The following is a 27,985-nucleotide window of genomic DNA, read 5'->3' on the forward strand; positions in this document are numbered from 1 at the left end:
CTGTGAACCCTAATCTTCAGAAAAACGAGGTTGAGGCGGTGAAGCCAGACTGACGAGAAACAAGAGTTTATTTGTCACACCTTTGTAAATGGGACACCGGCTGAGCTCACAGCCTTCAGGCAAAAATATGTACAGATCATCAGCATCAGCAGCCGACACACCCTCACACAAACACACTCTCAAATAATCTTAACAAACATGTAGGTTACACAACTTCAATGGCAAAACTCACTTCCAAGGAGAGAAGTCAAAAACAGAACACAGACACAGTATTTGCTCGTCATTACTGAGCTAATTTTAACGAAGGATACTGTAGGTAAGTGATGCATTCGATACAAGCACAGGGCAACGGCTACAAAGCAGTAAAAATAGGCCCACAGCCTTTAGCGGATATGAGTAATGGCAGCATGCTTGCACATGCACCCTGCACTGCTCAAACCTCTCATTATGTCAGAGACTCTCCCATCACAGTAAGCCACTGGCAATAAGTGCATTGTCAGCTCAGCCAACAGATTAAAAAACGCTGGGAGATGATATTCTGTTGCTCTGTATGTGAAAAATGCTAAATGGGGCTATTTATGAGCGAATAAACACAAGCAAAACTCAGATTCTAATAAAAGAAAAGTCACTGTGCCACCTTTTAAAGGACAAAACTGAGTTTTATGGACGGATACCAGGAGATATCAAATGAAATTCCATGAAATACAAACACTCACACACCCAAACACACATAATAGAAAACAATATCCATGTTCAAATCTAAATATCACCAACAACCTACAATTTCTTTACAAAAACATCTTGCAGCACACACCCTGACATTATATCCAAAAAGTTTAGCATTGCATTTATAAATTAGATACACGGAGTAGTTATTTAAATTACGCATTTATATCATATATGTTAAGACAACAGCGAAAGGGCTCAAAATGGGCAAACGGATAATTTCAGAGAGAAAAAAAACCCTCCAAGCAGATGAATTATACAAAAAGCACCAAACTGAAGAGAAATGTACAGCCAGGGTTGCCACTAACACTTGATATCCACGGTCAAAGTCTGAAGGTCTCGCTGTCGTTCGCGGGGAGAAACAGCAGGTGGCGCCGCGGTGCAGCCTGACTCTGCGAGATGTCACTGGTCTTTCTCGTGCATCTGCTGCTGCATCTTGTTTAGCATCTCCTGCATCCTCTTCAGCTGCAGGCAGAGAAGAGAGACGGGTTAATCTGTCCACATGGATGAATCCTACACGGCTAATGTGGCTTGCAGAGAGTCAACAGCGTTTCAGCATTAAGTCACAGATGGAAGATTCACATCGCATGTTAAAAGCAGACTTTGAAGCTCATACTAGTTCATGTTTAACCTTAAAATACATATTAAAACAGGTGTGAATTTAGATGTATGACAGAGACTTTGGTACAAATATTATGAGGATGACCGATCGTTTAGAATTCCTGGAACTGAACACATGAACTCATTCAGCATATTATTGATGTAAAATTAGATTTAGTTGCAAATTGTACATATTAAAGGACTCCAAAGATGCAGTCGAATCATCATATTGGAGTCACAATGATATCATAACAGAGAGACATATGACAGGAGGCGGAAGTGTCTACATATGAACAAACATAACAATAATGTTTGTCGCTGCGAAAAATATATATCGAATATGAATTAAATTTTTGATATATATCAATGAAAAATAGACACCTGCATTTGATTTACAGGCTGTCTGAACAGCATATGGACTGTACAAATACATGTACAAGACCAGTGTATTATATGTATATTGTAAAATAATTCTGAGGAACACAAACATTTTTAAACCATTAAACATAAATTTTACAATAGATAATAAAATTTTACGTTTCTGCTATGCCACACTTTATATTGTTAGCAAAAGTTTATAATCATATTTACTTATATGCACATGTGTGTATTTTAGTACCAAAAAGAATTTTTCTCTCTCTTTTTTTGGAAATATTTTCTTTTTATGCAATGTTTTCTATTTTGTGACTTATTTATTTGGATAGAAATCATATCATATCATGATTTACTGTATCATATTCAACCGTATTGTACTGAACTGGGATGTATCGTATCACATCCGATCATACTGTGTTGTATTATACCTTATCGTATTGTGACGCATCATATCATGTTTAGTCGTATCATATTGTAATGAAATTCATCGTAACAAATCATATTGACATCACATCAAACCGTAACATATCACAACAAATCATACCATGATGACTGTATCAAATCAAATCTTATTATACTGTATTGTGACGTTTTGTATTACATAATGTCCAACCATATTGCACTGCATCATATCTTATCATACTGTGATGTGTTATATCATATCAAATCGTACTGTATTACGACAAATTGCATCAGACGTAAATGCATCATATTATATTGTGACGTATTGTATCATGTTCATTAGTACTGCACTGTATCGTAACTCATTGTATCATTATTTATCATGTTGAATCATATCGTACTGTACCGTGACCTTTTGTATCGTATCAAATCGTATCACAATGTGACCTATAATTTGGTACTGCATAGTATCGTATCATACACTACTATTCAAAAGTTTGCTGTCACCCAGACAATTTCATGTTTTCCATGAAAACTCACACTTTTATCCATGTGCTAACATAACTGCACAAGGGTTTTCTAATCATCAAGTAGCCTTTCAACACCATCAGCTAACACAATGTAGCATTAGAACACAGGAGTGATGGTTGCTGGAAATGTTCCTCTGTACCCCTATGGAGATATTCCATTAAAAATCAGCCAATCCCAGCTAGAATAGTCATTTACCACATTAACAATGTCTAGACTGTATTTCTGATTGATTTAATGTTATCTTCATTGAAAAAAAAATGCTTTTCCTTCAAAAATAAGGACATTTCTAAGTGACCCCAAACCTTTGAACAGTAGTGTGCATCATATCATACTGTATCATATGGCATTGTAATTGCAGCATGTCCAGTGCTCATTGCGCCGTATTGTCATGTATTGTATCTTATCATATCATATTGCACCTGTGACTGATTCTTATCACATTAAACATTGTTTTGTCAGAGAAGAGGCCTGTGATTCATACAAGCCACATTTATAATAAATAGTCAAACAGAAACCCAAACACTGACTGCTGAGTGAAACAAAAGCTGCTTCGTACCTCCTCATCTTTCATTTTGATTAGTTTCTCAGTGTCCACGTCTGGAGTGGACAGCGGCAGGATGGGGATGGGGCTCTCCATACGGTTGTCCTGAGCCAGTTTACTGAGAGAAGAAGAAGGGAAGTAAGATAACAGCTAAGGCAGGCAAAATCTGCACTGAAATCTGTGAACATCAGCTGAAATCCAAGATGTTTACAAAACAGCCACATTCTCACGCCTTTTTGCTTTTTTCCCACACATACCTGGTCATCTCCTGTATGCACTGCGCTCTGTAGTTTTCGTAGTGGACGTCACAGGTTACATCTTTGAGGTCGTGCATGTGCGAACGGATCAGCATGTTCCTCAGTTTCACAAAGTCACAGTGCGACTGGTTTTCCACTGAGCAAAGAAACAAGTGACATTAACTCCTGAACCGAGTCACGACATTCAAACAGAGTTTAATGAGTAATGACAGCTGAATAAGAGAGATATAACATGAACAAACCTTCAACGATCCCCCAGGGGTACAGCCTTCCTCTCACCCTCTGCCCTCGGGCCTCCACCACTGTATTACTGCCAATCACAGCGAACGGGGTGCACTCCTGCACAGAGAAACACGAGGACGGGTTGTTATTGTATCTGCCTGGAGAAAGCTGCTGAACATGCTGGTACACATTCGCTCAGTTGTACTCGATCACAATAGGCCACTGAGCAGCTCAACCCAAGTGTGACTGTAATTGTTGAGGCAGGTAAAAGACAGTTTGTTGTTTGTTTTGCTTTTCACAGCTGATCAGTGGATTCAAGCCCATATTTATTGCCTCTGAGCTGCAGCTACACTTCAATTTAAGAGCATAATAGAGGTTTTTAGAGGAAGGTCTTTGCCCTCATGGTAAAAAATGGTGAATTGAGTTTCTGTACTCGAGTTTTATGACATCTGTCTCTGAGATTTATGCGGCCACCTCAGTACAATGAAGGCATTTGTCAGATCGACTTCTGCTACAATCACAAACTTTTGAACTTCTCCCTCAGTGTCTCTTTTTATATTCCTCACAAAACAACTTCTGCCACTTTCCATTCTGGAGCAGAGGCTTTTCCGATATGTGTTCCGTTGTCCTCATTAGAGCAATCCATCACACCGAGACAAGGAAAACATGCAAAAGAAAACAGAGCTCTTGGAGAACACTCTTGACTTTCGATCCCTTCCATTGAGGCCATTGCGAAATGTTGTAACACGGTTTATTTAAAACAAACACACAAAGTACTTCCTACCAAAGAAAAAGTCCCTCTGAATGTGACTCACTGGAAAGTCTGCGGATCATCCAGAGGAACTGGGACATCTCGGGTGAGACGCGATCCAGCTGAGCATTTCAAACAGAACTCCATTCACTGCCATAGTACTGGGACGGAGGAATGAGATTAAGAGGCAGATATCTAAAATTCTTGCCACCAAAAAAGTGGAACTACCTCCATGTTCTCTCACAAAACAAAACATACTACTTTTATAAGCTATACTTATATTGCACTATATATTTCATGATGCTTAATAATGTTATAATACAAAGCGCTAATAGTTTGTGTGATGACAATCAACTTTAGGAAGGCAACGATACTGAGTTGAAAGCTCTGGAAAAAAGGCAGTGAGTGGCCCATGGGTGAAGATTATTTTAAAACTAGCTTTGGTGCTCATGTTTTTTACCCTTGAGCCAATCGCATCAGCCTTTATTTAAAGGTTCAGTCTGCGATTTTTCAGAGAGATTGTTGCTATTTAGATTAATTTAGCTTAGATTCAACTTTATAATTGCAGAATACAAGTTAGTTCGCATCTAACTAGAAGTGCAAAAGCAGCAGTAAAGTGTATTATAGAGAATATGGATATACACAGTATGAAAAGAATGGTATGAATGCACTAAGTACATAAAAAGAACAGCTGTAAATATTAATATAGGTAGCAGTAAATAGTGATATGAACAGTATAAACAATATGAGCTAGTGTAGCTAGCTTGTATATGGAGATAGTTAACATGTACCTCATTTATCATCTCTCTCACCCCCACTGCCCCTCTTTCCCTGCCATCTTCCCTTCCTTGTCCTCAGCACGAGCACAAATGTGCATGAGCATGACTGTGCACAACAATCACTGGAATAGTGTTGTGTGAATCTGTCCAAGCCACTTTGGTGGCTTCCAGTTTCGAGAACCAGGACTTTGTACAAAACAATGGATTTTTTGGAGCTCATACAGAACTGACCACAAGAAAACATTCTCTGTTTAGACAAAAAAAGAAGTGTTGAGTGTAATCCCTGACTCTACCCTTAATCTAAATTTATATATCAACAATTCTAATTGGCACCATTATGGGTAAATGAGGCTGGTTGCATGTACTGTACAATGAGAAGTTTGTTTGTTTGGTATTTTGTTGCTATGCATCTAACTAATGTGAAATGACCTCCACTTGTGTCCATATCTTCAGTTCTATCCACTAACAGAGTCAGTAAATTGTCCTCACTGGTATCTGTCTCACCTTCAGCTCTTTGTCAAGCTGTTTAAACTCTTCATCCTCGTCGGAGTCACATTCAGGGAACTGGTACACTTTGATCCCAAACTTGTCTATTTCCTCTCGTATCTAGAAACACATACATGCAAAGAAAACTCAGAGTCCAGACAACAGCTTGTGGAGCAAACATTTTACATTCACAGTGGAGCTGCAGATCTTTAACTCACTCTGTCTTTCAGCTTTTTTATCTCGTTGGGCGTGAGGCAGTCGGCTTTCGCGATGAGTGGAATTATGTTCACTTTCTCATGCAGAGCCTTCATGAACTCAACATCTACCGGACGAAGCCTGTAGAGAGAGGAACAGAGTGAGTAGGAGACTGAAGCGATGACAGCCCTGAAAATCTTATTTGATCTGGTCACTTGTTATTGTGTGTGTGTGCGTTATTACCCATGTCCAAATGGAGGGATGAAGTAAAGGCAGCAGTGGACTCTGTTGTCCTGGATGTTCTTTCTGTTCAGGCCGCTCTCATCCCTGAAGTACTGCTCGAACTGCTGATCTATGTAGTCTGTGATCGGCTTCCAGCTACGACACATACAAACACAGAAATAGCCACAACACAGACTACATTAGCAGCTCCTCCGAGTTACTGTGAATCAGGCACACTTATGATCAGAAACATTCGCAGCTCACCATTCGTTGTTGTTGACGGCGTCTCCGAACCCCGGCGTGTCGACGATGGTTAGTTTGAGCTTCACTCCTTTCTCCTCGATGTCTACAGTGTGTTTGATGATCTCCACGGTTTGATTAATGCGCTCTGAGAAGCAATAACATAAAGAAAATGAAGGACAGAGACTGGCTGATGAGGAAAATGGGTTTAATGAACATCTCAGCAAAATAAATCATAGTTTAGATTTCCTTTAATAATAACGTCGCAAATTCAGGTCATTCTCTCATCTCAATTTTATGCACACATTAACTATCTTACACCTTGAATTTTAAGATTTTATTTGTACCAGTTACTGAAAAGCTCTTATAGTGTGCAGCACAACACATTCCCACTTCACTGAACAAAGGCACAAAAAAAACTAAACACAAAAATTCATCTTGCAATCAGAAAAAAAGCTATCATGAGAAACTGGAGTTGATCTGATCCAGTTGCAAAACACCAACGGCTTGATGTTGTTCAGTAGAAAAAATTGACCTATTTTTACATGGAAAATATCCACAAGAGAACTTGGAAAAAGTGAATAATTTATATGAAAAAATATGATGTGTTGTTATTTATGAACATCTAATTTAAAAAATGTGCCGCATAAAGACGACCGTGGAGTGAATTCATTGGCCAATCACCATTTAAAGTTTAACAAAACTGTGTAACAAACATCCAATAAGCAGTGCATCATTATGACTGATATAGAGAAATAATAAATAGCATGAAGACTCACCCTCAGCATTCAGTAACTTCCTGTCTTTGTAGAGGTCTGTGAGGAAGAGGCTGTTGACCAGAGTGGATTTTCCCATTCCAGACTCTCCTGCAGCAGAGTCACACATGGATGTCTTATAATGTGTACATTTAGTGCTATGAACTAAATACAAACAAACACAGTAGTACTGCAATAAATACCTCCTTTATGATGGTTATGTTCATTGTTTTTTACCTTGAGAGAGATGCTGATGTAACTTTGCAGTCATTTTAAACAACAGATCTTGAATTTTGTTGTTGCTAATATATTTTTCAACCCCATTTATATCAATGAAAGCAAAAAATAAATAACACAAACATTTCTTTAAAGTGACCAAATGGTTCATCAACACGTCTCTAAAACACGTGCAACCCAAACTGAACCCTATAACTTTCACTAGGGCAGGATTTATTGCAGGTCTACATCAGTTTCAGCTCAGGGCGTCCAATAAAGTGACATCTGAGGGTGAGTTAGTGGAGATTTCTATCATGTTTGCATCTTCAGCTGGAAACTGACCTGCGACCATCAGTGTGAAATCGAAGCCTTTCTTCACAGACTTCCTGTGGACCTGGTTGGGGAGTGTCGCAAAGCCCACATACTGTTTCTCCTACGATGGAAAAAGGACACAGAGAAGAAAATAGGTGCTTAGTTTGAAATTGTGCTTTGTGAAAGAAAATGTTAATAAAGAATTGCAGAAGACTGTCACTAATAGTTATTGTAGCGCTGAAAAAATCAGTTGATTCTCACTGAATAATATTGTCTGTCTAGTTTAACAATCAGTTAACTCTTCAGTCACTATTCAGGTGAAAAAAAATCATATTGTCCAGTTAGAGTTTTGTATTTTAAAAATTTGATGTGATATCATGTTGATCTTTGGATTTAGATTGTTAGGGACTCAAAACAAGGAATTTGTAGAATTTTGTTGACTATTTTCTGGCATTTTGAGGTCACATTGTTCATCCATTAACAGGGAAAATAACCGGCAGATTAATCAGTAATGAAAATAATGATTAACTGCAAACCTAAGTTTAGTTGAGGAAGTGGGAAATGACTGAAACATATCCTCAGATGTCTTTGACCATCAGGCCAAAGCCAAAAGACCAGCAGTGGAGAGTAACTAAGTACATTTACTAAACTGGATCACTATGCAGGTGGGCTGCACACAAGAAGATCCCTGGTTCAAATCCTGGGGTGGGCCTGGGATCTTTCTGCATGGAGTTTGCATGTTCTCCCTGAGCATGCGTGGGTTTTCTTCGGGTACTCCGGCTTCCTCCCACAGTCCAAAAATATGCTGAGGTTAATTGATTACTCTAAATTGCCCGTAGGTGTGAATGTGAGTGTGATTGTTTGTCTGTATATGTAGCCCTGCAACAGACTGGTGACCTGTCCAGGGTGTCCCCTGCCTTCGCCCCAGTCAGCTGGGATAGGCTCCAGCACCCCCCGCGACCCTAGTGAGGATAAAGCGGTGTGTAGAGAATGGATGGATGGATGGACTATGCAGGTGCTTCTTCTGTACTTTAGTATTTCCATTTTGTTCTGCATTAAAGTCACTTGAAGCAAAGATTGCACTTTTTACTGCACCACATTTGTTTAATAAGCCTAACTGCATTTTCAGTGGATGCATCAATTACAGATTAAAAACAAATATGGCACCTAAAAGTAAATATAGCAATTAAAGTGAGCTCCACTGTCACCAGCTGCAACATTAAAGAGATGAACATGAATGCATCAATAATTAGGATCAGATATTAAAATGTTCATGAATCTGAAATGGGTCACTGTGTATAATAAGTACTTCATGAATAGAACTCTTAGTGCATTTTGATGTTCATGGTGAGTATTTTTAGTTCATTATCATTTAAGAAATCATATTTTCCTAAAAACTGTTTAAGCAACAAACTAATGATCTGCATGTCATATCAGTACATCAGCTTCATGAGACTTTTATTACACATTTAATATTAGCCTCGTTATGCTTTTGTAATGTGTAAATCTGTAACATCAACCTGCACTGGGACTACAGATGAAAATTAGCCACTCTGGCTAACTCTGGCATATTTACATGTGGACCTTGTTGACTCATGTTGATTAATATGCACTGTCCCATTCTAAATTTAAAAAAAAAAAAAAAAAAAAAATTCCCCAGCGAGCGATCAATAAAGTTTGTCTTTTCTGATCTTATAAACACATTTTCTGTCAGTCCACGAACTGAATAATCTACAAGTTCGTTGATACACTAAAAGCCAAAAGGTCAAAAATAGAAGCAGACACCAAATAACTGTAAAAGAGCTCCAAAGGATTCTTAATGTGAGGAATAAAATGAATCTGGCACCGTCTGCTGTAATAAAACCACCACAACAGACAGCTCGGGGTCTATAATACACAAGATCTACAACTGCATGGAAAAACACGTGCACAGCATTCCTCTCTGAGCAGCTGAGAATAACCAGCGCCTCAGACTTTCCACTAAAGCGCTCACAGAAACACAAAGAGAACCAGAGGACACCAGTCTCTCGGTCGCTTCCATCGCTGCTGCATCTGGCAGAACGTCATCTTCACCCCTCAGTGCCACATGCTGACATGTGTCGATATAAATACGCACTCGAGGCCCGTGGAGTCCATTCACACACAGACAGAAGCTGCATTCAGCCAGACCTGAAAAGCTCTTTTTGCGCTCTGTAAACACTACAAGCCAAACGCACAGTCAGAGTCCTCATACGCTGTCATAACTTGTCACTGGCATTTCCGACGGCCCCCTCGGGTGATTCTCGCATTTATAAAAACACGCATTCATGTTTAAATAAAAAACACAGGCAGTGCAATCCCAAGACACACTTGCCAAAGAGCCAGAGGTGGAAGGTTGAGAAACCTGCTGATAAAGTTGCGAATAAATCAAACGAGTAATCTGAGCAGTAAATCTGACACTGTGAAGAATTAAATCAGACAGAAAAAAGATGCTGACAGAAAGTCTGCAGGTGTGAGGGTTCACTGTTTGCACACTTCTAAACTAATCTTGAACTCTCTACTGCTACTTTCCACCACATAGACGTAAAACTGAATGTTATCTTGCTTCTCTTTTTGCCTATTCTGCACACATTTCCAATTTTTTACCTTCTGTCTGGCCGTTCTCACTCTTGGGCACAGCAGCCGTTCCACCAGTTTTTCTTGCAGCATGATGGCATCCATCCTAAACCGCTCCGACACCAACGGACCAAAATAGTCACCAGTCTCAGAAAGTTGAAAAAAAAAAAAAACACAGGCCAGCAGAGACTGAAAAAAAGGCCAATTTCGAAAGCTCCAGACCTCGAGAAACTCGTCTCCACTCCTTCCCTGTTAGTCCTCTCCTCCTCTTGATTTCCTCTCTTTGCTGCTTTCCCAGCCCTACTACTTTCTTTATTTATTTCTCTCCTCTGCCCTAAAGCGGTCCGACTCTCCCTGTTCAGACAGGTATGAAGGAATTCTCACAGAGAGAGAGGGAGGGAAACTGAGCGAAGGAAAGGGAGCAAGAGAGAGGTGGCAATTTGAGGGAGGAAACAAGGGAGGGATGGAAGAAGCGAAGGTCTAAAAGAAACTCATTCATTCGGCCTGTGTTTCCCTCCCCCCAGCTCCCACTGAAAAATAAATCTCTACACTGAGAGAAATGACCACCAGCTCACAAAGAAAGAAACAAAGAAAAAGGAACGGATGTATGAACAGAAAACCCAGATGCTTTGCTTTGTTGACTTCAGTGCAAGATGTGAAGAACATTAACTTGTTTGAGCTTGACAGTGACAAAAGCTGCAGCGTAAACAAAAGATAAAGACACAAACACTGCAGGTTCGGGCCTGTGGACCGAGACTGTCGGATAATCAAGTAAATTAAATTGTCAATCAATGCGTTCAGTGAAAGCAAATGTTACATGTGTGTGTTAAACTTTTCTTTGAAGCTGAGCCAAGACTTCTGTATTTTATTGTAGATTTGAGGCGACAATTAGTGGTGGAAGAAGCAGTTTGGAACTACCAGTTGTTGTTATTGCACAGCCTTGTGGAACAGTCACTTTACATGCCACTGTACACACTGTATGAGCCTGTGACAACAACAACTGTCTTATAATCTTGAATCTGTCTAAACAATGTCAAAAAAAAGCTTAATTAGAGGAAAAATTCTGCACTCGAGCTTATGATTCAATCAAAGTACAGTATTAACAACAAAACTACCTAAAGAGGAGAAAAATATCCTTTTCTGTGAATAATATGACTCCTGTGACAGATATTAATACATGATTAGATTGTTAATACTAAGCATTTTCCTATTGATGCCAAAGTGCATGTCTTTTTAATTACTTAATGCAAAATCAATAATTTAATTTATTTCATCCTAGGAGATGAAATTGAAGGGTCATGAGATGATGGTTCTGTTTTCTTTTTTGTCTGTGTTTTTACTTTGGTACTTTTGGTAAATATGTGATAGTTTTATCTCTTTGGTGCCTAAAACTGGTATTTAGTTGAAGCCATCTGAGAAGTTTAAAGGACAAATGTCTTTTTCAAGGAGCTCCTAACATCTCATAGATGTTTGAATATGAGGAGGGACCCTGAATACACACAATGTCTTTGACAGGAGTCACAAGCCAACAAGAAGCTCTGTTTTAATCTTTAAAACTGGAGAGCAGAGATTTTCTTCTGGAATAAAATGAAACTCATTCAGAGGAAGGACTCACTCTCAGAAGGAGAAGATAAAAGTTACACGTTGCAGGTTTAATAACATTTATTTGCAATAACCGATATCAACCTTTACACTAACGATTAATTCATTCTTGATTAATCTGTCGGTTTTTCTTGATTATGCATGGTCTATAAAATGCCAGATCACAGTCAGAATCAGAGAATTCAAACTTATGGTTCCTAAAAGATGACTCAAACTGATTAATTGATTAATAATCAGTTGTAGCTCTACTTTATGCTAAAATGACCTAAATAGCTTCTGGCTGTGGCTTCATATTTACTGTACAAACACATGAATAATACCAGGCTTTTCATCTCCTCTAAAATGTCACATATTTTACATCATCAGTCCATTTGTTTGGGTAGGTCGTAAAAATAATGTCTCCTATCGAATCCATGAGTCATTTTCAGTTGAAAATTGCTATGAGTGTAGATGGAGGGACGCTGTGGTTAAAATCATTGGTCTAGACTGTAATGAAAAGGATGGAAAGGAAATTGGCCACAATGTCGACTTCTGTTTGTGTGTGTGTGTGCAGAGGTGAATGAGGTACATTTAATGGCAGACGTTGGACTCGATTGATTCCAGATGTGACAGCTGTGTGTGTGTGTGTGTGTGTGTGTGTGTGTGTGTGTGTGTGTGTGTGTGTGTGTGTGTGTGTGTGTGTGTGTGTGTACGATGATGGGTGTGTCCGATTCAAACATGATGTGGGCAGCAGACTTTAAATGCTCTTTGAAATAAAAGGAGCTGGACTTTTTTTTTTCCAGCTTTCTTTTCTTTTCCCGAGCAGACACGCCTCGCTGTGATGCCACGTACAGAACGTGACGGCTTCACTCCAAACCACCGGAGGGAGACAGAGGAATCGGCTGCAATACAAACTATATTGTGTAAGTTTTGTGATGCTTCACAGTCAGGAAGAAGAAAAAACATTCCTGGTTCCTCTCAGCTGGGATGATGCAGATGTAAATGTCACAGAACGGTGTTTTGTTCAAGAAGAAGTGAGATGAAGAGTTTAGGTCGGGAATCTGAATAGAAAAAGGAACAGATGTCTTGAAATTTTCCCACAATAGCCCCCCTATCTGAACCCCCCGCTGTCAGAGGTTCTCAGAGGCCAGCTGTCCCTTTCTAACACACACACACACACACACACACACACACACACACACACACACACACACACACACACACACACACACACACACACACACACACACACACACACACACAAATGTAATCTCTTAGTCACACTTCTGTTGTTACTTGCAAATTCAACACTATATTCAATTAAACATCCTCCATTACTGAGTGAAGCCAGAAAACTGTCTCATGTGATCTTTATTCATTCACCAGCTCACTTTAGAAACTTAACTTTATGCTTTGCTGTTGTTTCTACCTCACAGATATCAACCCCTAAAGTTAAATATTATGCATCACATGAACCTAATTTTAACTTCAGCTGCTAAAAGTTGCCCACAGACATTATTTAAAAAACTAAATTGAGTGAAATAGATCAGTATCGTTCATGTAGTTGGTACAAATGAGCTGAAAGGTCAAATTCATTTATATAATGCATCATTGGCTAAAAATAATTGGATAGTTGTCTCATGAGTTTGATAGATAGATATATTTTTGGTTATTCTGAGACTTTGTATTTAATTGCCAATAAGGAATAAACACAACTCTCAGACTAGAAATCACCAGGATCTTTCAAAAGGACTGGCTACCCTCATTTAAGAAAATGTTTGGACCTTAAATGATAAATTAACTGTTTAAATTTTTAAAGAGCTCCACCAGATATTTTGGAACACAGACAAAAATGCTCTGCTTGAATAATAATTTGTGTCTGATATGTTCAAAATTGAGTTTAAATACCTGGGCAGCAATTTTCAAATACTACATACACCTCTATCCTCATCGAAAACTGTCCTAATAGTCTCCCACATGACTGAAAGATCCTTCCCAGCCTATATGCGATTCACGTCACATTACATCTGTTGTGTTTTGGACCTGGATTTGTGTCCAAACTAGTCACTTTGGGTCAGGTAGTGAAGCTGGTTGTCCACTAACTGCAGCTCCTCCACGAGCCAAAAAGTCCTCAGGCAACACATCGAACTCCAAGTTTATCCATAGCTGCAATTGGTATGTAAGTGTGTGTAAACGGCTGAATAAGCAACACGTTAAACTCTTCGTAAGTGGAAAGCAATTTGACATTTAAAGCTCCTGTTTGGAGGTAAATGTCTGAATGTCAGATTTATGGTGAACTCAGAGGAACTTTTAGCAGATTAAATTGAAAACATTCCGTTTTTTTAGCAGTTAAACAGAGATGCACACATTAGACAGTCCAACCCTGTCACCTTTTTTAAAAATGCAACGTGTTCGTACTGTCAAGCTGTTATTTTCTTTTGGCCCCGCTTCTACATTACTGTGTCCTTTGTCTTTACTTGTGAACACAAACTAACACCCCCATAGTCTGTCGCTGCTTAAACATGTGGGTATAAAACTGAAAACTAACAGGAAACTGTCAGATCTCGACTTGCTACATGACTTCATTCATATAAAAGCTTCACAGATGCAGAAAAAGCCAAGACTTCTTGAAAATCCTTTGTTTACTTTAACTTTAAATCAAGATACAACTAAAAATTCTGTGGTTTGTTCACATTTACACTATTGTCTCTTCTTTTTCTGTAAAGTTTTTGTTAATAACTCACTAAATTCTTCTTGAAGTTTCATGACTCCTCGTAGTGTTTTCTGTTATATGTTTGCTTGTCTCCCTCTTGTGTTGGAGCTGCAGCAAACGTTTACTTCATTAACAGTTAATCTGCTGATTGTTTTTTGAATTAATCTATATTCATTTAATCTATAAATGTAGGAAACAATGAGAGCCAAGCATTTTGTGCTCAGATTGAATGCTGTATCAGACTGTGCAAAGGTTCATTTCCAGTGAGGAAAAAGTGCAAAAAAAAAGCCAAAAATCTTCATAATTAGGAAGCACAAAGCAGAGAATGCTTGACATTTTTGCAGTTACTGACAAAAATGAATTACTCCTTTGAGCTGTACCACTTGTTTTCCTTCTAAACCTTCCTTCTAGAACCTTTCATTTGGACCAGGAAATGTTTTGACTGCAGAGTTTGTCGTCAGTAATGCTTTGCTTTGTTGTCAATGCAAAGCAGAAGAAATTTCTTTGCTGTCAGAATATTATTTCAGAGTCTGAAAGCACCATGACTCTGTTTGTTTGTTTGTTTGTCCGAGTGTTGGACGTCCCTGCAGAGGCACAGATCCAGAGATCAGCCACTCAGTCAGCAGGCTTCTTCCTCTCTCTCATACAAAGTTGTGGCCTTAAAGGAAGTGACTCTGAAAGGCCCACAGCAGTCAGCTCCACTGCCACAGTGAACACACACATAATGCAGCGAACCATCATTTCACGCGGCCAAGGAGCTTCAAGAAGCAGCAGCAGCACAGAGATGAGACGCCACAACACAGTTCAGCTGAAGCGGACTTTTAAAATCTTAAGCCACCATGAAAAGCTCACATTTTTGACAGCAGCTTTTTTTATACAGCAGTAACAGACACATGGATTTCTACCAAACAGCTTCTCTTCATGGTCCACGGCTGCACTGGTCCTGGTTTGTGTAAATAAGAACAACAGCATCTTTTTCAAGCAGGAAAATGATTCCAAAGCTCTGCTGTCAAAAACTACTTCAATACAAAGCAGCTTCTACGGTTACTTATAGAAAATACAGAAGGGTCAGTTTGGTGTCCTCATGACTTTAAAAGGCTTTTCTCACTGGATTATACAAAATATTTGCTTCTCAAAAAACAGCATAACAGATGCACAATTAGAGAAGAATTGTGTTTTCAGTGAAGTGAAACAATTACATCGCAATATGCAGCTCAAGTTACCTGACATGAGTCTAGTTACTGGTAATGAAATACCAATAAATGACAACAACAAGACCACATAATGTAGTGAATGTCATTGGTTCTGTATCTATGTGGTCATAACCAAAAGCTGGACGATTACTACAAAAAGTGGCTAACACTAATCCTGGAAGGAATCTTGTTTGTAAGCTGTAACGTCTGGGTTGCCAGGTTGGGAGTAGCGTCCCTATCTGCTCAGTCACTGACTTCGTGGTGCAATCATCTAAAAAGAAGGAGTGTCAAACTTTAACAAAATGCTTCAAGTCTGTAGTCATAAATGTCAATATGTCAGAAATAACAAGGGTCATGAGCTTCTTATTCAGGCAACTGAAAAAGACTTCTTCAATTACAAATGTTAATAATCTAAATGTAGCTCATTTATGTCAGTTTTAACTGCGAATGTTAAAATGCAGTTAATGGGAGAATTTCAGTTTAGATGGAGTAAGTCAGAAGTCAACTGGAGAGTCTATCCATTCTCTATACATCGCTTCATCCTCACTAGGGTCATGGGGGGCTGAAGTCTGTCCCAGCTACTTAGGGTGAAGGTAGGAGACACCTGGACAGGTCACCAGTCTATTACAGGGCTACACATAGAGACAAATAGTCACACATTCACAACTAGGACAATTTAGAATCATCAATTAACCTCAGCATGTTTTTGGACTGTGGAGGAAGCTGGAGAACCTGGAGGAAACCCACGCATGCACAAGAAGAACATGCAAACTCCATGCAGAAAGATCCCAGGAAGGCGGGGACGCGATCTTCTAGCTGCAAAAATGCTAACCACTGGTGCACTATGCAACTGGAGAGTCTATGAATAAAACAAAGAGCTCCTGAGACAAAGAGAGCATCCTGCTGAAGGAGAAACTCCAGCAAGGACTTTTTTTTTTTCAAACCTGGAAACCCAAAAATGTGTTAAACAATAGTTAATTATTTATTAACTCTTCATAAAGCGCTCCCAAAGTGGAAACTAGCAGCTGTTATTATTTCTCATTAGGTGCTCAGTGTATTTTGGAGAAACTGAAAAAAAAGAAAAAACAGGTGCAAAAAGAGAAGATGGATTCTTCTTTACAACAGATGAACAAGCTAGAGATGAAAACAATCAGTTCCTGCAAATGAAAAATATTGATTCATAGATTTTCCTAAGAAGAAAAAGACAATTGAAGCTTTAAATTGAACATTGTTCCAGCGGGGCCAGACAACATGGGACAGTTTAGTGGAGGTTGATGGAGACTGTCATTAGTTTTGCGGGTGTTTGGTCATAAACTAAAGTGTTGGAAAATTGTTGGCAGAAGACAAAAATCAATCAGCAAAGTGATTAAAACTGAACCTGAGGAGAATCTTTATGTCTGTACTGAACTCCATGATCCAGTCATCGTTGAAATATGTCAGTATGGAGTGAAGGTGGAGAGACCAACAGACAGAAAAGGAAATACTGGTACAGGACAATAATCTATGGAGCTTTAAGCCAAATTACTGCATGTTTTTCATTAAATTGCACTGCTGCTCAAACTAGTGAAAGCTCATCATGAAGCAGACACTGATCCATCGGTACAGTCGCAGTAAGAACCACGCTTTATGTCGTGTTTGTGCTCTCGGCTTAAAGCAGCTGTGAAGAGCGTTGACCTTTACTGATGACTTCTCTGCAGATCCTCGCCGCCCTGCTGGCACTTTCACACCATTAACCCCGAATGCTTCCTCTGAGCTGCTGCCTGCCGACCGGATGGTGGCCCAGCGAGGGAGGCAGAGAGGGGTGAGGACGGGTGAGACAAAAGCAGAGGGGCAGAAAAACAACATAAAGATGGACCCCTGCCCTCCCATGCAGTGTCTCCGTGGAGATGCTCTTGGCTCTTTAACATGCTAATCTGACAGCATGTAATTGCTCAGGCAGCAATAAAACTGTCTCACTGAAGGACTCTTGGCTGTCGCTGCCCAGTTTTAGCATCTGCCTGTTCAGAGACAAATGACACTTGTGGGAGGAAAGTCGTGACCTTGTAGGGCCTAGAAGGAGTGCTGAAGAAGGTTGGAAGTTCTAGAAAACAACAGAGGGACTACAGATACTCCTATATTTTTGTTTTCGCCAACAAATCCCACTAAAACACAAAAATAATAAAAATGGTCCAACCAGCAAGTATCGTCAGTGTAGTCTAAATCTCATATATCATATTTCTCTGCACCACAGAGCTTCACTGATGTTTAAAAACTACTAGAAAAACATTAATCCACTACAGTTACAGGCAAAAATATTCAAATACCATATTCTTTTTTTAAAAAAGAGCCAGTATTCCTACATTCTGCACATTTTTAAAGAATGTTTTTGAAAAATTTGCTGAAATGTTACAAGTTATTCCTGTTTTGTAAAGTTATAGATAATAACTACTGAAATATCAGAAAAGAAAAGCATAGAAAAACAGGCGAAAACTATAACTAATGTTCACATCAAAAATCTGTATTTTTACAAATAATATTTAATTCTTTTACATTTGACTGCAAAATTCCACTATTTTTATTGTATATAAATACATAGAAAATATCTTTGTTATTCAAAAGAAAATTATGTCCAAGATTAAAAATTTTGAAATAATTTTTAACTCTTATTTTACAAATTGCTTGTGTTTTGTTAAATTACAAATAACATCTAGTTAAATCACAGAAGAACAGAAATATTCTTTTAAATGTTGGTAAAAAAGAAAACATTTTTTAAAAGCCAAAACTGTAGATATTTTCGACATCACAAATCTGTCTTTTTACACATATTAAGTTGTTCTTTTACAATGTGTAACCCTGAAATTACACTTTCTTCACTGTATTGAAATTAGCCAAAAATGTAATTATTTTAAAGATCTTTGCAGTTAATTTCACAGTTTGTTTTTACAATAGAGTATTTTTTATGCATTTATTCTGCCAGCCAGACTTTCATTCATTTGTTTTACAGATTTTTTTTGTGCCATCAGCTGTTTATATGTTCAATTAGTACTGATGGATCACTTCTGAAAAATTCTCTTTTAATGTACGTATTTATGTACATAAATATATATTTAGAGAGGACACGTGTCTTCAACACACACACACACACACACACACACACACACACACACACATTGTAGTTTATTTTATTTCCATTTGTACCATCCTGCTGCTAACAAACCATATGTGTGTTAATCTGCAGCTTAAAATAGTCCTCAACAAATTGAGTATGTTTTAGAAACATATGCGAAAAACTCCATTGTCCAGCTTAAGCTACATATTTGTAATCTGCTTTAAAAAGACTGAACAAAGATGAAGTCATTTTTGGTGCTTTTTGTTGACACTAAGAGAAACATAATTGACAAAATATTCTTAAATTTGTGGTGCATTTATTTTATTTATTAACAAATTGATTCCATTAAGTATATTTTAAATCAGTGGTTATGAAGGGATCACAAGCTATACAGTTGTCCCCTTGTAATATTTGTTTGTGTTGGTGTTCATAGTGACCAAGTTTTTAGATCTAATAAAATCTTTTTTCGTTTAGATGTTTAACCTCATCACACAGTTTTCATCAGCAGAGACAGCTAAATTATGAACGTGATTCATTGGACTTCTGGTCCATGTTGGGCTAAGTTGAGGTCAAGAATTTATTTCTAACCTTGGAAACGGCTCAAAAGGCTTTTATTTTTTTATTAACTGAAGTTTCCAAAGCCAGGAATGAGAAGTCTTGAATAGCTCAAAGTTATAAAAAGCCTGACGATGATGTAATATGGTGAAACACCACAGAAAAAAAAGAATGATTGGAACTTCAGTAAAGATTGTTTTCTCTCAGTTGCTGTTTCTAAGGTCAAGACTAAGCAAAAATATGGAATAACACCAATTTACAGATTTAATGTGAATTAAATCCAACATTTCAGTGCTCTCTAGTCAATAAATAACTTGGTATGGGATTACCAAAATTATAACTAAGATGCTTTTGCTGTTTATGACACAGAGTGGTTATGAAATATTCTTAATTCTCTTGATTCGTTTCATTGGATTACTGCTTAACCTCCTGCTATTTCCACAGAGCATATAATCCCAAACAGATCCAGGTCGACCAAATACTTAAAAAGATTTTTCTCAAAGGCTCCGACTATCTGGGTCAGCCTTCACTTACTTCCAAAAGCTTTTTGCAACACAGAGAGGCTGTGTTATGACAGAAATCTCAAAGCACAACAGAGGAAGAGAAAGTGAGTTGTTTCAGGTGTAAGATGACGGTACGCACAGACTGCACCGGATCACTGGGATTACATGCATGTTTGCAGCATGACAAAACGAAAGTATGTGCACAAAAACACACTGCAGGGCATACACTCCTCAAACACCTGAGCAAGAACAAAGGCACCAACTGTCCCAGAGGAAAAACACTCCTAAGAAAACCTGCAGAAGCAGATTGTACATGTTTTAGGCTCCACATCATTTGCAGTAGTGATTGTATAATATGTGGAAATATTTCTGCTGGACAATCTTGAACCCCACAACCTGCCGGTGGGGTTAAACGGCATGTTATTTTTTGAAAAACCTCTAAAACCACACGATTTATCAGAGCCTGAAACCTGAGCTTAAAATTCTGATATTAATAAATCGCAATTACATCTTTGTATCCATTAAAAAAAAATAAAAATCTGTAAAAATAAATATTTTGCACTAAACAGATTCTGTAAAATACAATAGTGCTGTATTCTTCAAAGTAACTGTAAATTCATTCGTGACTCAGAGGCAATCAACAGTTTTATTACAAAAATTCAAGGACTTTTCAGCTAAATTGGGCTCAGACGAGTATGAAAATAAATGTAAGCAGCAAAATATCTCGAGAGTCACCATTTTTCAGTGTTGGTAACACCTGTGAATGCTTGGAATTATAGGCGTCAGTTTAGGGGGGGACGGTGGGGATGTGTCCCCCCCACTTTTTGTCAGGGGTCATTTTGTCTCCAACACATTCAAATACTCAACATGTAAGCCGTTGTAAACCCAGTTATTTTCAGCAGTATAGAAAATTCCGACGCTCCTGAACGCACCATCCGCACTCGGCCGAGAGTTGCACAGACACTCAGCACACCTTCGTGTGGTTAAAAAAAAACGTGCAGATGCTAAATTTGCGCCCGTGCCAAGTGGAAGCTCCGACCAGAGGCGTGCAGGGGCAAAATTTCGGCCCGGGAGAATTAGTACTATAGCGGCCCACAGACCCCTTTACCCGCCTTTGGTGCGGTGGTTGTGAATTCGAGCCCAGCTTGTGGCATTTTGTCGCAGTTCTTCACATTTTCTCAAAGTGCTGTCTTACCAACCACACGGAAGCATATGAGAAAAGCAGGCGTGCCGCACCAATGCTAAACTTAATATCGTCCCACGGGCCGCAGTTGGCCCGGGAGTTTGAGACCCATGATTTAAAGCATTATTATTATTATTATTATTATTATTATTATTATTATTATTTATGACTGGAGCGGCCCAACAATAAAGCGGCCTACCAGGGATATCCCGTGTTCCTGACTACCCAGCACGCTACCCAGGGTGTGCATTTCCATCTGACAATGGCTGTGGTCCCCCCCCCCCCCCCCCCCCCCCCCCCCACACACACACACACACACTCTTTTAAAAACAAACTGATGCCCTTGCTTGGAATGATGATTTCCATGTTTATTCTGGGTTTTTAATTTTTGTCTTTATTTTGTAAAATATATAATCAAACAAATTCTACTTTTGTTCTGCCATTTTTATGACTAATGGTATTTTAACTTTGCCATACTGCGCCAAAGAGGTTTTGTTTCAACAGAGAAGCAGAACTTTATATCACAATAAAAAATGAGCACACAGTGGTAAAAAAAAAAAGTGACAGGAGCTAAAAATGTCCAGAAACTGCTTCTAGTTCAGAGCAACCAGCTGTCAGTCATTATAAACCGATGCTGCAGCCTCAAAGCAAAGTAAACTAACTTCACTTTCTAGTAGAGGTCCTAAAGTTCCAAAGACAACAAAAACTGCAGCCACAAAAATACTTACAATTTAACTCTGTAAACATCACAAAGTTTAGATGAAGAGATCAGAAAACAACAGGGAATTCAACTACTAAAGCTGCCTGAAACAATTCTTTGACATTTCAGGGAATATTCAGATTTGAAGATTAATACTGCACTCATGTCTATTTAGTAAATATAAGGCCAGAGTTAGCAGTTCGCTAGCTTAGCTTAGCATCAAGACTAGAATCAGACAGCTCCGTCAAAAACCCGCCTACCAGCCCCTCGAGAGCTCACTAATTAACACGTCAACTGTTTCAGTCCTGTGTAAAAATGACAATTTGCTATTCTACGCTGAGTTATGTGCTGGATTATTTATTGACTGGGGGCAACTATTTTCTGAGCTTGTTGCCTGGCAACTGCTCAAAACCAAGTTTGGCACATAACGGCACTAAAATGGGGATCGTTGTGTGTTGCCTCAAAAACAAAATGCATCAGGTTAATTAGTGAAAAGGTTAGGTGGATTTTATCACCTTGGGGCAGTCTGTCTAGCTGTTTTCATCATTTCCACTAAGCTGAACTAATGTTCTTTCCATCATAAAAGCAAATGAGCATTTTCCACAATGTCAGAATATTTCTTTTGAGGGGGAAATCACTGTCTTTATATGATAAATACAGATCAAAGAAAAAGCTCAAGACTTCATCAATCAGCCTCTTTCTCCTGCTCTTTTCTGGAGATCAGCAGAAGCCGTGGGGGGTTTAAATCGCCCGTTTTAATACCCCACCCAACCCCCAGAGAGACGCTGCTCCTGCCCTGCAGCTGGTCCTCACTGAGGGTCCCATCTGTGGCAGCGACAGTGTTTAAAGGCAGAGGGAGGAGTGATGGAGGAAGAGTTGAGGAAGTGAGGAGAGCTGAGTGTATCTGAAGTGACACGACACACATGTTCGGACTCAGATGCATTTGACTCAACATCTGCTCGGTGGAGGAATCGCTGAGTCATGTGACCTGATGTGAGGTGCGACAAGGTGGAGACACAACCTCAACTCTGGTAACACTTTCTAATAAAGTGCATTCAAAGGAGGTTTGTAAGTGGCAGCTGCTGGGTTGCCGGGTTGTGAAAACTATCTCTGGCTGCTGAGTCATTAATAGACAATATATCGATTAAGTCATTCATGAATTACAATCTTTAAAAGGCCTTCAACTCTGGAGTCCTAAATGTGAAGTTGATAAGTGTTTCTCACTCACTAAAGCAACAGACACAGTTAGCTACTCAACCATAATTATAAATGTTAGCAATCTAAATTTCACTGTGAACATTAAAATGTTGTTGATAAAAGAATTGCGGTTTAGATGCAAGAGGTCAGAGGTCAACTAGATAAACTGAGGAGCAACAAAGAAAGCACCACCCATCCAACCCATAAATGTGTTTTAGAATTCATCCATAAATCATTTCCAAATTATTTATCAACCATGAATGAAGAGATGCCTTATTAGAAAGTGTTTCCTCTAATTCTTACACTGTCATATCAGCAACTTAACTGAGAAACACCAACAAAGGAACTGAAAATAAATAAAGTAGCAACAACAGAAGATGGATCCCTCTTCAGAACACATGAACAACCAAGAGATAAAAATATCAAAAACATCCTTTCAAACATGAAAAACTGCAATCATAAGATGCGAAACAGACCACTTTATAATTGAAGACACTTTTTTGTGTGTCCCATAGCTTATGGTGCTTCTGTTCTACCTGTAAACTTTAAACTAAGTAAACATCTCATAAATGTCACTTCAAAAATTACTACATTAAAGTGACTCTCTATGAGGAAAAGTGGATTTGCAGCCTGATTTTTACATTTCCACAAACAAACAGTCAAGCTGCTGTTATTTACTTATTCATTCTGACACCAAAACCTCAAGAATCATCTGTAACCCTCGTGTTGTCTTCGGGTCAAAAATGACCCAGCCACTATGTTTAATAGCATAGAATAAAAACCCTAAATGACCTTGTTTCAACTTAAAATCCGATGACTTTTCCATGCTGTATACTGTACAATTCCATTTTACAGCCTACAGTACATTGTTGTTTTCCTTTAAAAATGTGTTTTAAGCTACTTTCTGGTTCTTTCCTATGATATCGAAGTACTATCTCTTGCTACACAAATACTGTTTACACCTATGCAGCACCTTTAGCAGCAATAATAGTGATAATAGACCTCTACTTTAGTAAAGAAAACAGTTCTAACGTGCGATGCAATTAAAACGAGTGGCGTCCACTGATTAAATACAGTCTTTCTGCCTACTGAAGAGGGAAAAACCAGACAGTGTGTGATGCAGGGCAGATTGTTTCTTCATGTAAAATTAGATTTTTGGTTGAAAATTCAATTAAGCTGCTCTATTTTTGAGGCTCAGTGGAGGTGGGTCATTTTTGACCCTGAGGACAACACGAGGGTTAAATATCACATTTTGAGGCAAATAAAAAGCTCATTTTAACATTTATGATCCGCATGACTCAATCAAAAGTCCAAAACTGGCTATTTTATTGACACTATTTAGATGATTAAAAGACCTAGAAGTAACCTCGAAACACTAACACTTGCTCGGGTAGAGTTGGATGTTTTTATAGTTTTAATAATCGCATTATTTCAGAGGTGACACATCTTCTGTGTCGCTCTATCAAGGTGATCCATCCCAGCTAATTGTTGATATAACTGTGATTCTGATTTTTCTTTTTGGGGTTTCTAATCTGTGAAAACCCACCCACACACAGAATAATCACCGCACAGGATTGTGGGAAGGTCAGATGGCGTCGTCCCCTCCTTCGTATCAGAGAAAACAGATTTTATAAAAACGCCGTCTCCTGGCAACGCAATACCACAGCCGAGGAAGTGACGGGAAAGGGAAGAAGCGCTGTGAAAACACTGGTTTAGGATTTATTATCAGTTGTAATTCTTTCAGCAGCTATGATCTCAGTCACACCGAGCAGATTACTATGTTTTCCAGCTCTCCCTCCTCCTTCCTCCTCTTCATCCTCCTCCTCCTCCTCCGCAGCCTGGATGGTCCAGAATATGAAACATTTTTCTCAAACAGCCTAACAGGGTCAGATGCAGCAGAGAATGTGGGAGTGAGCGACGTCCAACAGCAAAACTCACGAGTTGTAAAAAGCGAACAGTAATTTACACACTGAGCACGAGTGAATCACTACAGAAGTAGGTGAATATCTGTACCAGGAGGCCAACTCTTACTGGAAATGTAGTTTCTGCACAAACTGGAAGTCGTGCAAAATCGACTAAAGCAGGTTTTTCCTCTGTGCGTTTCTGTGTGGGTGTTCTGGAAGTGATGCTACATGATAACAACGATTTCAACCACTGAATTACATCCAACTGTTATTTTCCTGGAGAAAGCAAATGCAACCTGTCCGCCATATTTCTGCCAGCAGTGAGGTGGGAGGGAACGCCCGAACCAGCAAATGGACAAATATAAAAATGGGGGGGGGAAGCCTAAATCTGACAAAATATATAAGATAAAAGTGCACATGAATATAGCATGTAAGCACATTTTCATGTATTTGTAGTTGACGCCAGGCATTAACAAAACTTCTCAGTCCCTGAAGCCCAAAATAACAGCGCGAGAGACTCACTATCCCTAAAGGTGGTTGAAGAAATCAAACAAGTGGCTACAAACAAGCACAAGCACTAACAGGGCAATCCAATAAGGTGCACAACAACAACATAAAAGAACACAACAACCTAACAACCACATTATGTTGCAGTAATTTGATAGACTAAAAGGCTACACTGTTAAAAAATGAAGATAACATTAATCAGAAAGACATCCTAGACATTGTTAATGTGGTAAATGACTATTCTAGCTGAAACGGCTGATTTTTAATTAAATATCTACATGGGGGTACAGAGGAACATTTCCAGCAATCATCACTCCTGTGTTCTAATGCTACATTGTGTTAGCTAATGGTGTTGAAAGGCTAATTGATGATTAGAAAACCCTAGTTCAATTATGTTGCCACATGGATAAAAATGTGAGTTTTATGGACAACATGAAATTGTCTGGCTGACAACAGATATTTTTAATAATATATATATATGATGAATAAAAGTCCAGATAAAAACTAAACATCAAGCAGAAAAAAAAAAGTTAAAAAATGGTGGAGCACTGTCAGATTCCAAAATTATTGATGATTTCAATGCAGTGTCATTTTAGGTCAGATGTTTTACAATTACCACTTGAATGAATACATTTTCTGTGATCAAATAAGTATTTTCCGTCATTTAACAAAACAGGAAAAATCTCTAATGCTTTTTCTTCTAAAAAGAAAAATACAACTGTCAGAGTAATTTCAATGCACTGTAAAAAAAAAACAACAACAACAACAGCAACAAAAAACTATACAAATATCAATTGTAATTAATAGGCACCAAAAATACACTACAATAGTGGGGGGAAAACACCTCATAAAAATTAATTCACATGATTGAAATTCATGTTCCAGCCTTAACTTTATATGAGATCATGTGTGCTTTTGGGTTTATCGATCAATATCTGGTGAACTGATAACACCAACTGAGTGGATATTTGCCCAGTGCTGATATTCTGTTTTAATCAACAGACATATGATATGGGCTACAAAGGCGGACAGATTTGAGAGTATTTACTTTATGTGAGTGTTTACTTGTAAAACAATAGCACAACTCTCTGAGCTACTCTCTTCTGCATGGTGATTTATACGACCAATATTGTTACATCAAGTGTTATTATGAATTCAGTATTTTTTCTTGCAATAGAGTAGCTTATTACTTTCTGACTTCTTTACTGCTCACTGACAGTTTTTGATGTTCAATAGACCGAAGAACTGGTCACTTCATCGAGAAAACAAGCAGTAGATTAGTCGACAGTGTGAACAATCGTTAGCTTCAGCCCTGCTGCTGAAAATGTGAACATCGAGTGAGGAACAGATTAGCGAATCTGCAGTTTATAGTTGTGGTTTTGTTTACTTGCATTGAGTTATTTCTGGGAGGTGCTTCTACTTAGTCTTTGCATTTATATTTATAAGAATAGAATCAGTAACAGCTCCTCCCATTACAGAACAGCTCAGTCCATCAGCTTTCACAGACAACACCTCTCTGAACGTTTGTGACCATGCAAAAATGATTGTACATATATGTAAAACATCCCATAAGCGCTCATTTATCGCAGCAGCATGTTTGGTATCACCACTCCCATTCATGTATTTCAGCTTTTATATGAGAAATCATCCCTATTTCTATTTTTATCTCTCAAATATCCAGACTTCGTGCAGATGATTCACTGTAGGTGCACACATGCTGCTGTGCTGTCATCAGACACTATGTGGAGAGAGGAAGAGGGGGAGGAGGAGGAAGAGGAGGAGGAGGAAGGCCGAGGGTCACCAGAGAGCCGACCTCCCCTAAAGGCTCATGTGGCAGCTGTTTCTGGGCTGAACAATGGTCAGGGAGGCTGAAGGCAGCAGTAATCATGCTGATGTAACGTTCACAATCAGGTCAGTCCATCAGTGGAGTCAGTGGCAAATAATCGCTAATAAAACTGCAGGCTAAAGGAGGAGAGGATGGAGGAGGAGGATGCTGTCTTTTGGGTACCACGTTCGCCTCTTGTGGCGCCGGTCTGCTCCACATACGCGTCTAAAAATGAACCTCCCCCCTGCTGTCAGTGCGCTGATCAGCCTGTGAAGTGTGATGGCATGGCTGGCCTCACAGCATCGTGCGTTTGAGATAAAAAAAAAAAAAAAAAGCGATCCAAAACGTAAATATTGCTGCTTTAGCCGAGGCGGTGCTGCGCTGCTTGAGATCTGCCAACGCTCCTATAATAAACACGCATCCGTACTTTTAAAAAGCCATAAAATAAGCAGGTTAAATGGTGCTTCCTACCTCTGTGCTGTCCTCTGTTGGCCATTGCAGGATGGATGAGGAGGAGGAAGCGCAGGTGCATGGATGCAGAGCGACGCCCAGGGAGACACAAACATGAAGCAATCATCGCATCGATCCTCAGTGAGAATTTAAAAAAAACAGGATGCTGCAGAATTTACAAACCCAGAGAGCCCCTCACCTGTTTTGACGGGGATCCGGCTTTTGTACCTGATGTTGCTCGTCATGATGAGCGCTCTCCTCCCTCGATTTCACCGAAGCGACGACTCACAGGAAAGCGGCCCCTCGCCTCGCCTCCAAGCCCCGGACAGACGGCAGGAGGGCGGGCTGAGCTGACAGATGAGAGCCCTCCTCCTCCTCCTC

The 27,985-nt window shown here is 39.1% G+C and overlaps 1 protein-coding gene across 2 annotated transcripts; it reads right to left on the reverse strand.

Moving 5' to 3' along the window:
• Positions 1-50: 50 nt before the first annotated feature.
• septin5a (septin 5a) lies at positions 51-27,973 on the reverse strand. Of its 2 annotated transcripts, XM_022196097.2 has the most exons (12): positions 27,804-27,973; positions 27,626-27,639; positions 7,641-7,731; positions 7,107-7,193; positions 6,352-6,475; positions 6,109-6,243; positions 5,889-6,006; positions 5,689-5,790; positions 3,675-3,771; positions 3,433-3,568; positions 3,191-3,293; positions 51-1,191 (listed from the first exon to the last, which is right to left on the reverse strand). In XM_022196097.2, the coding sequence occupies exons 1-12, from the start codon at positions 27,847-27,849 to the stop codon at positions 1,129-1,131; spliced, it is 1,116 nt and encodes a 371-aa protein (XP_022051789.1). In that variant the 5' UTR covers positions 27,850-27,973; the 3' UTR covers positions 51-1,128. The 2 variants fall into 2 exon arrangements, with proteins under 2 accessions (XP_022051789.1, XP_022051788.1); XM_022196096.2 differs by lacking the exons at positions 27,626-27,639; positions 27,804-27,973 and adding an exon at positions 10,236-10,382.
• Positions 27,974-27,985: the final 12 nt, after the last annotated feature.

Source organism: Acanthochromis polyacanthus, chromosome 7 (assembly GCF_021347895.1).
Source record: "Acanthochromis polyacanthus isolate Apoly-LR-REF ecotype Palm Island chromosome 7, KAUST_Apoly_ChrSc, whole genome shotgun sequence".
Taxonomy (NCBI): domain Eukaryota; kingdom Metazoa; phylum Chordata; class Actinopteri; family Pomacentridae; genus Acanthochromis; species Acanthochromis polyacanthus.

Bases quoted from the DNA above. Each gene is read 5' to 3' on its own strand.
- septin5a (XM_022196096.2), bottom strand. From the start codon at position 10,310: ATGGATGCCATCATGCTGCAAGAAAAACTGGTGGAACGGCTGCTGTGC. The intron at 7,732-10,235 runs GTAAAAAATTGG...TTTCCATCGTAG, and splicing joins TGAGAACGGCCAGACAGAAG to GAGAAACAGTATGTGGGCTT. The intron at 6,476-7,106 runs GTGAGTCTTCAT...ATTGCTTCTCAG, and splicing joins GAAGTTACTGAATGCTGAGG to AGCGCATTAATCAAACCGTG.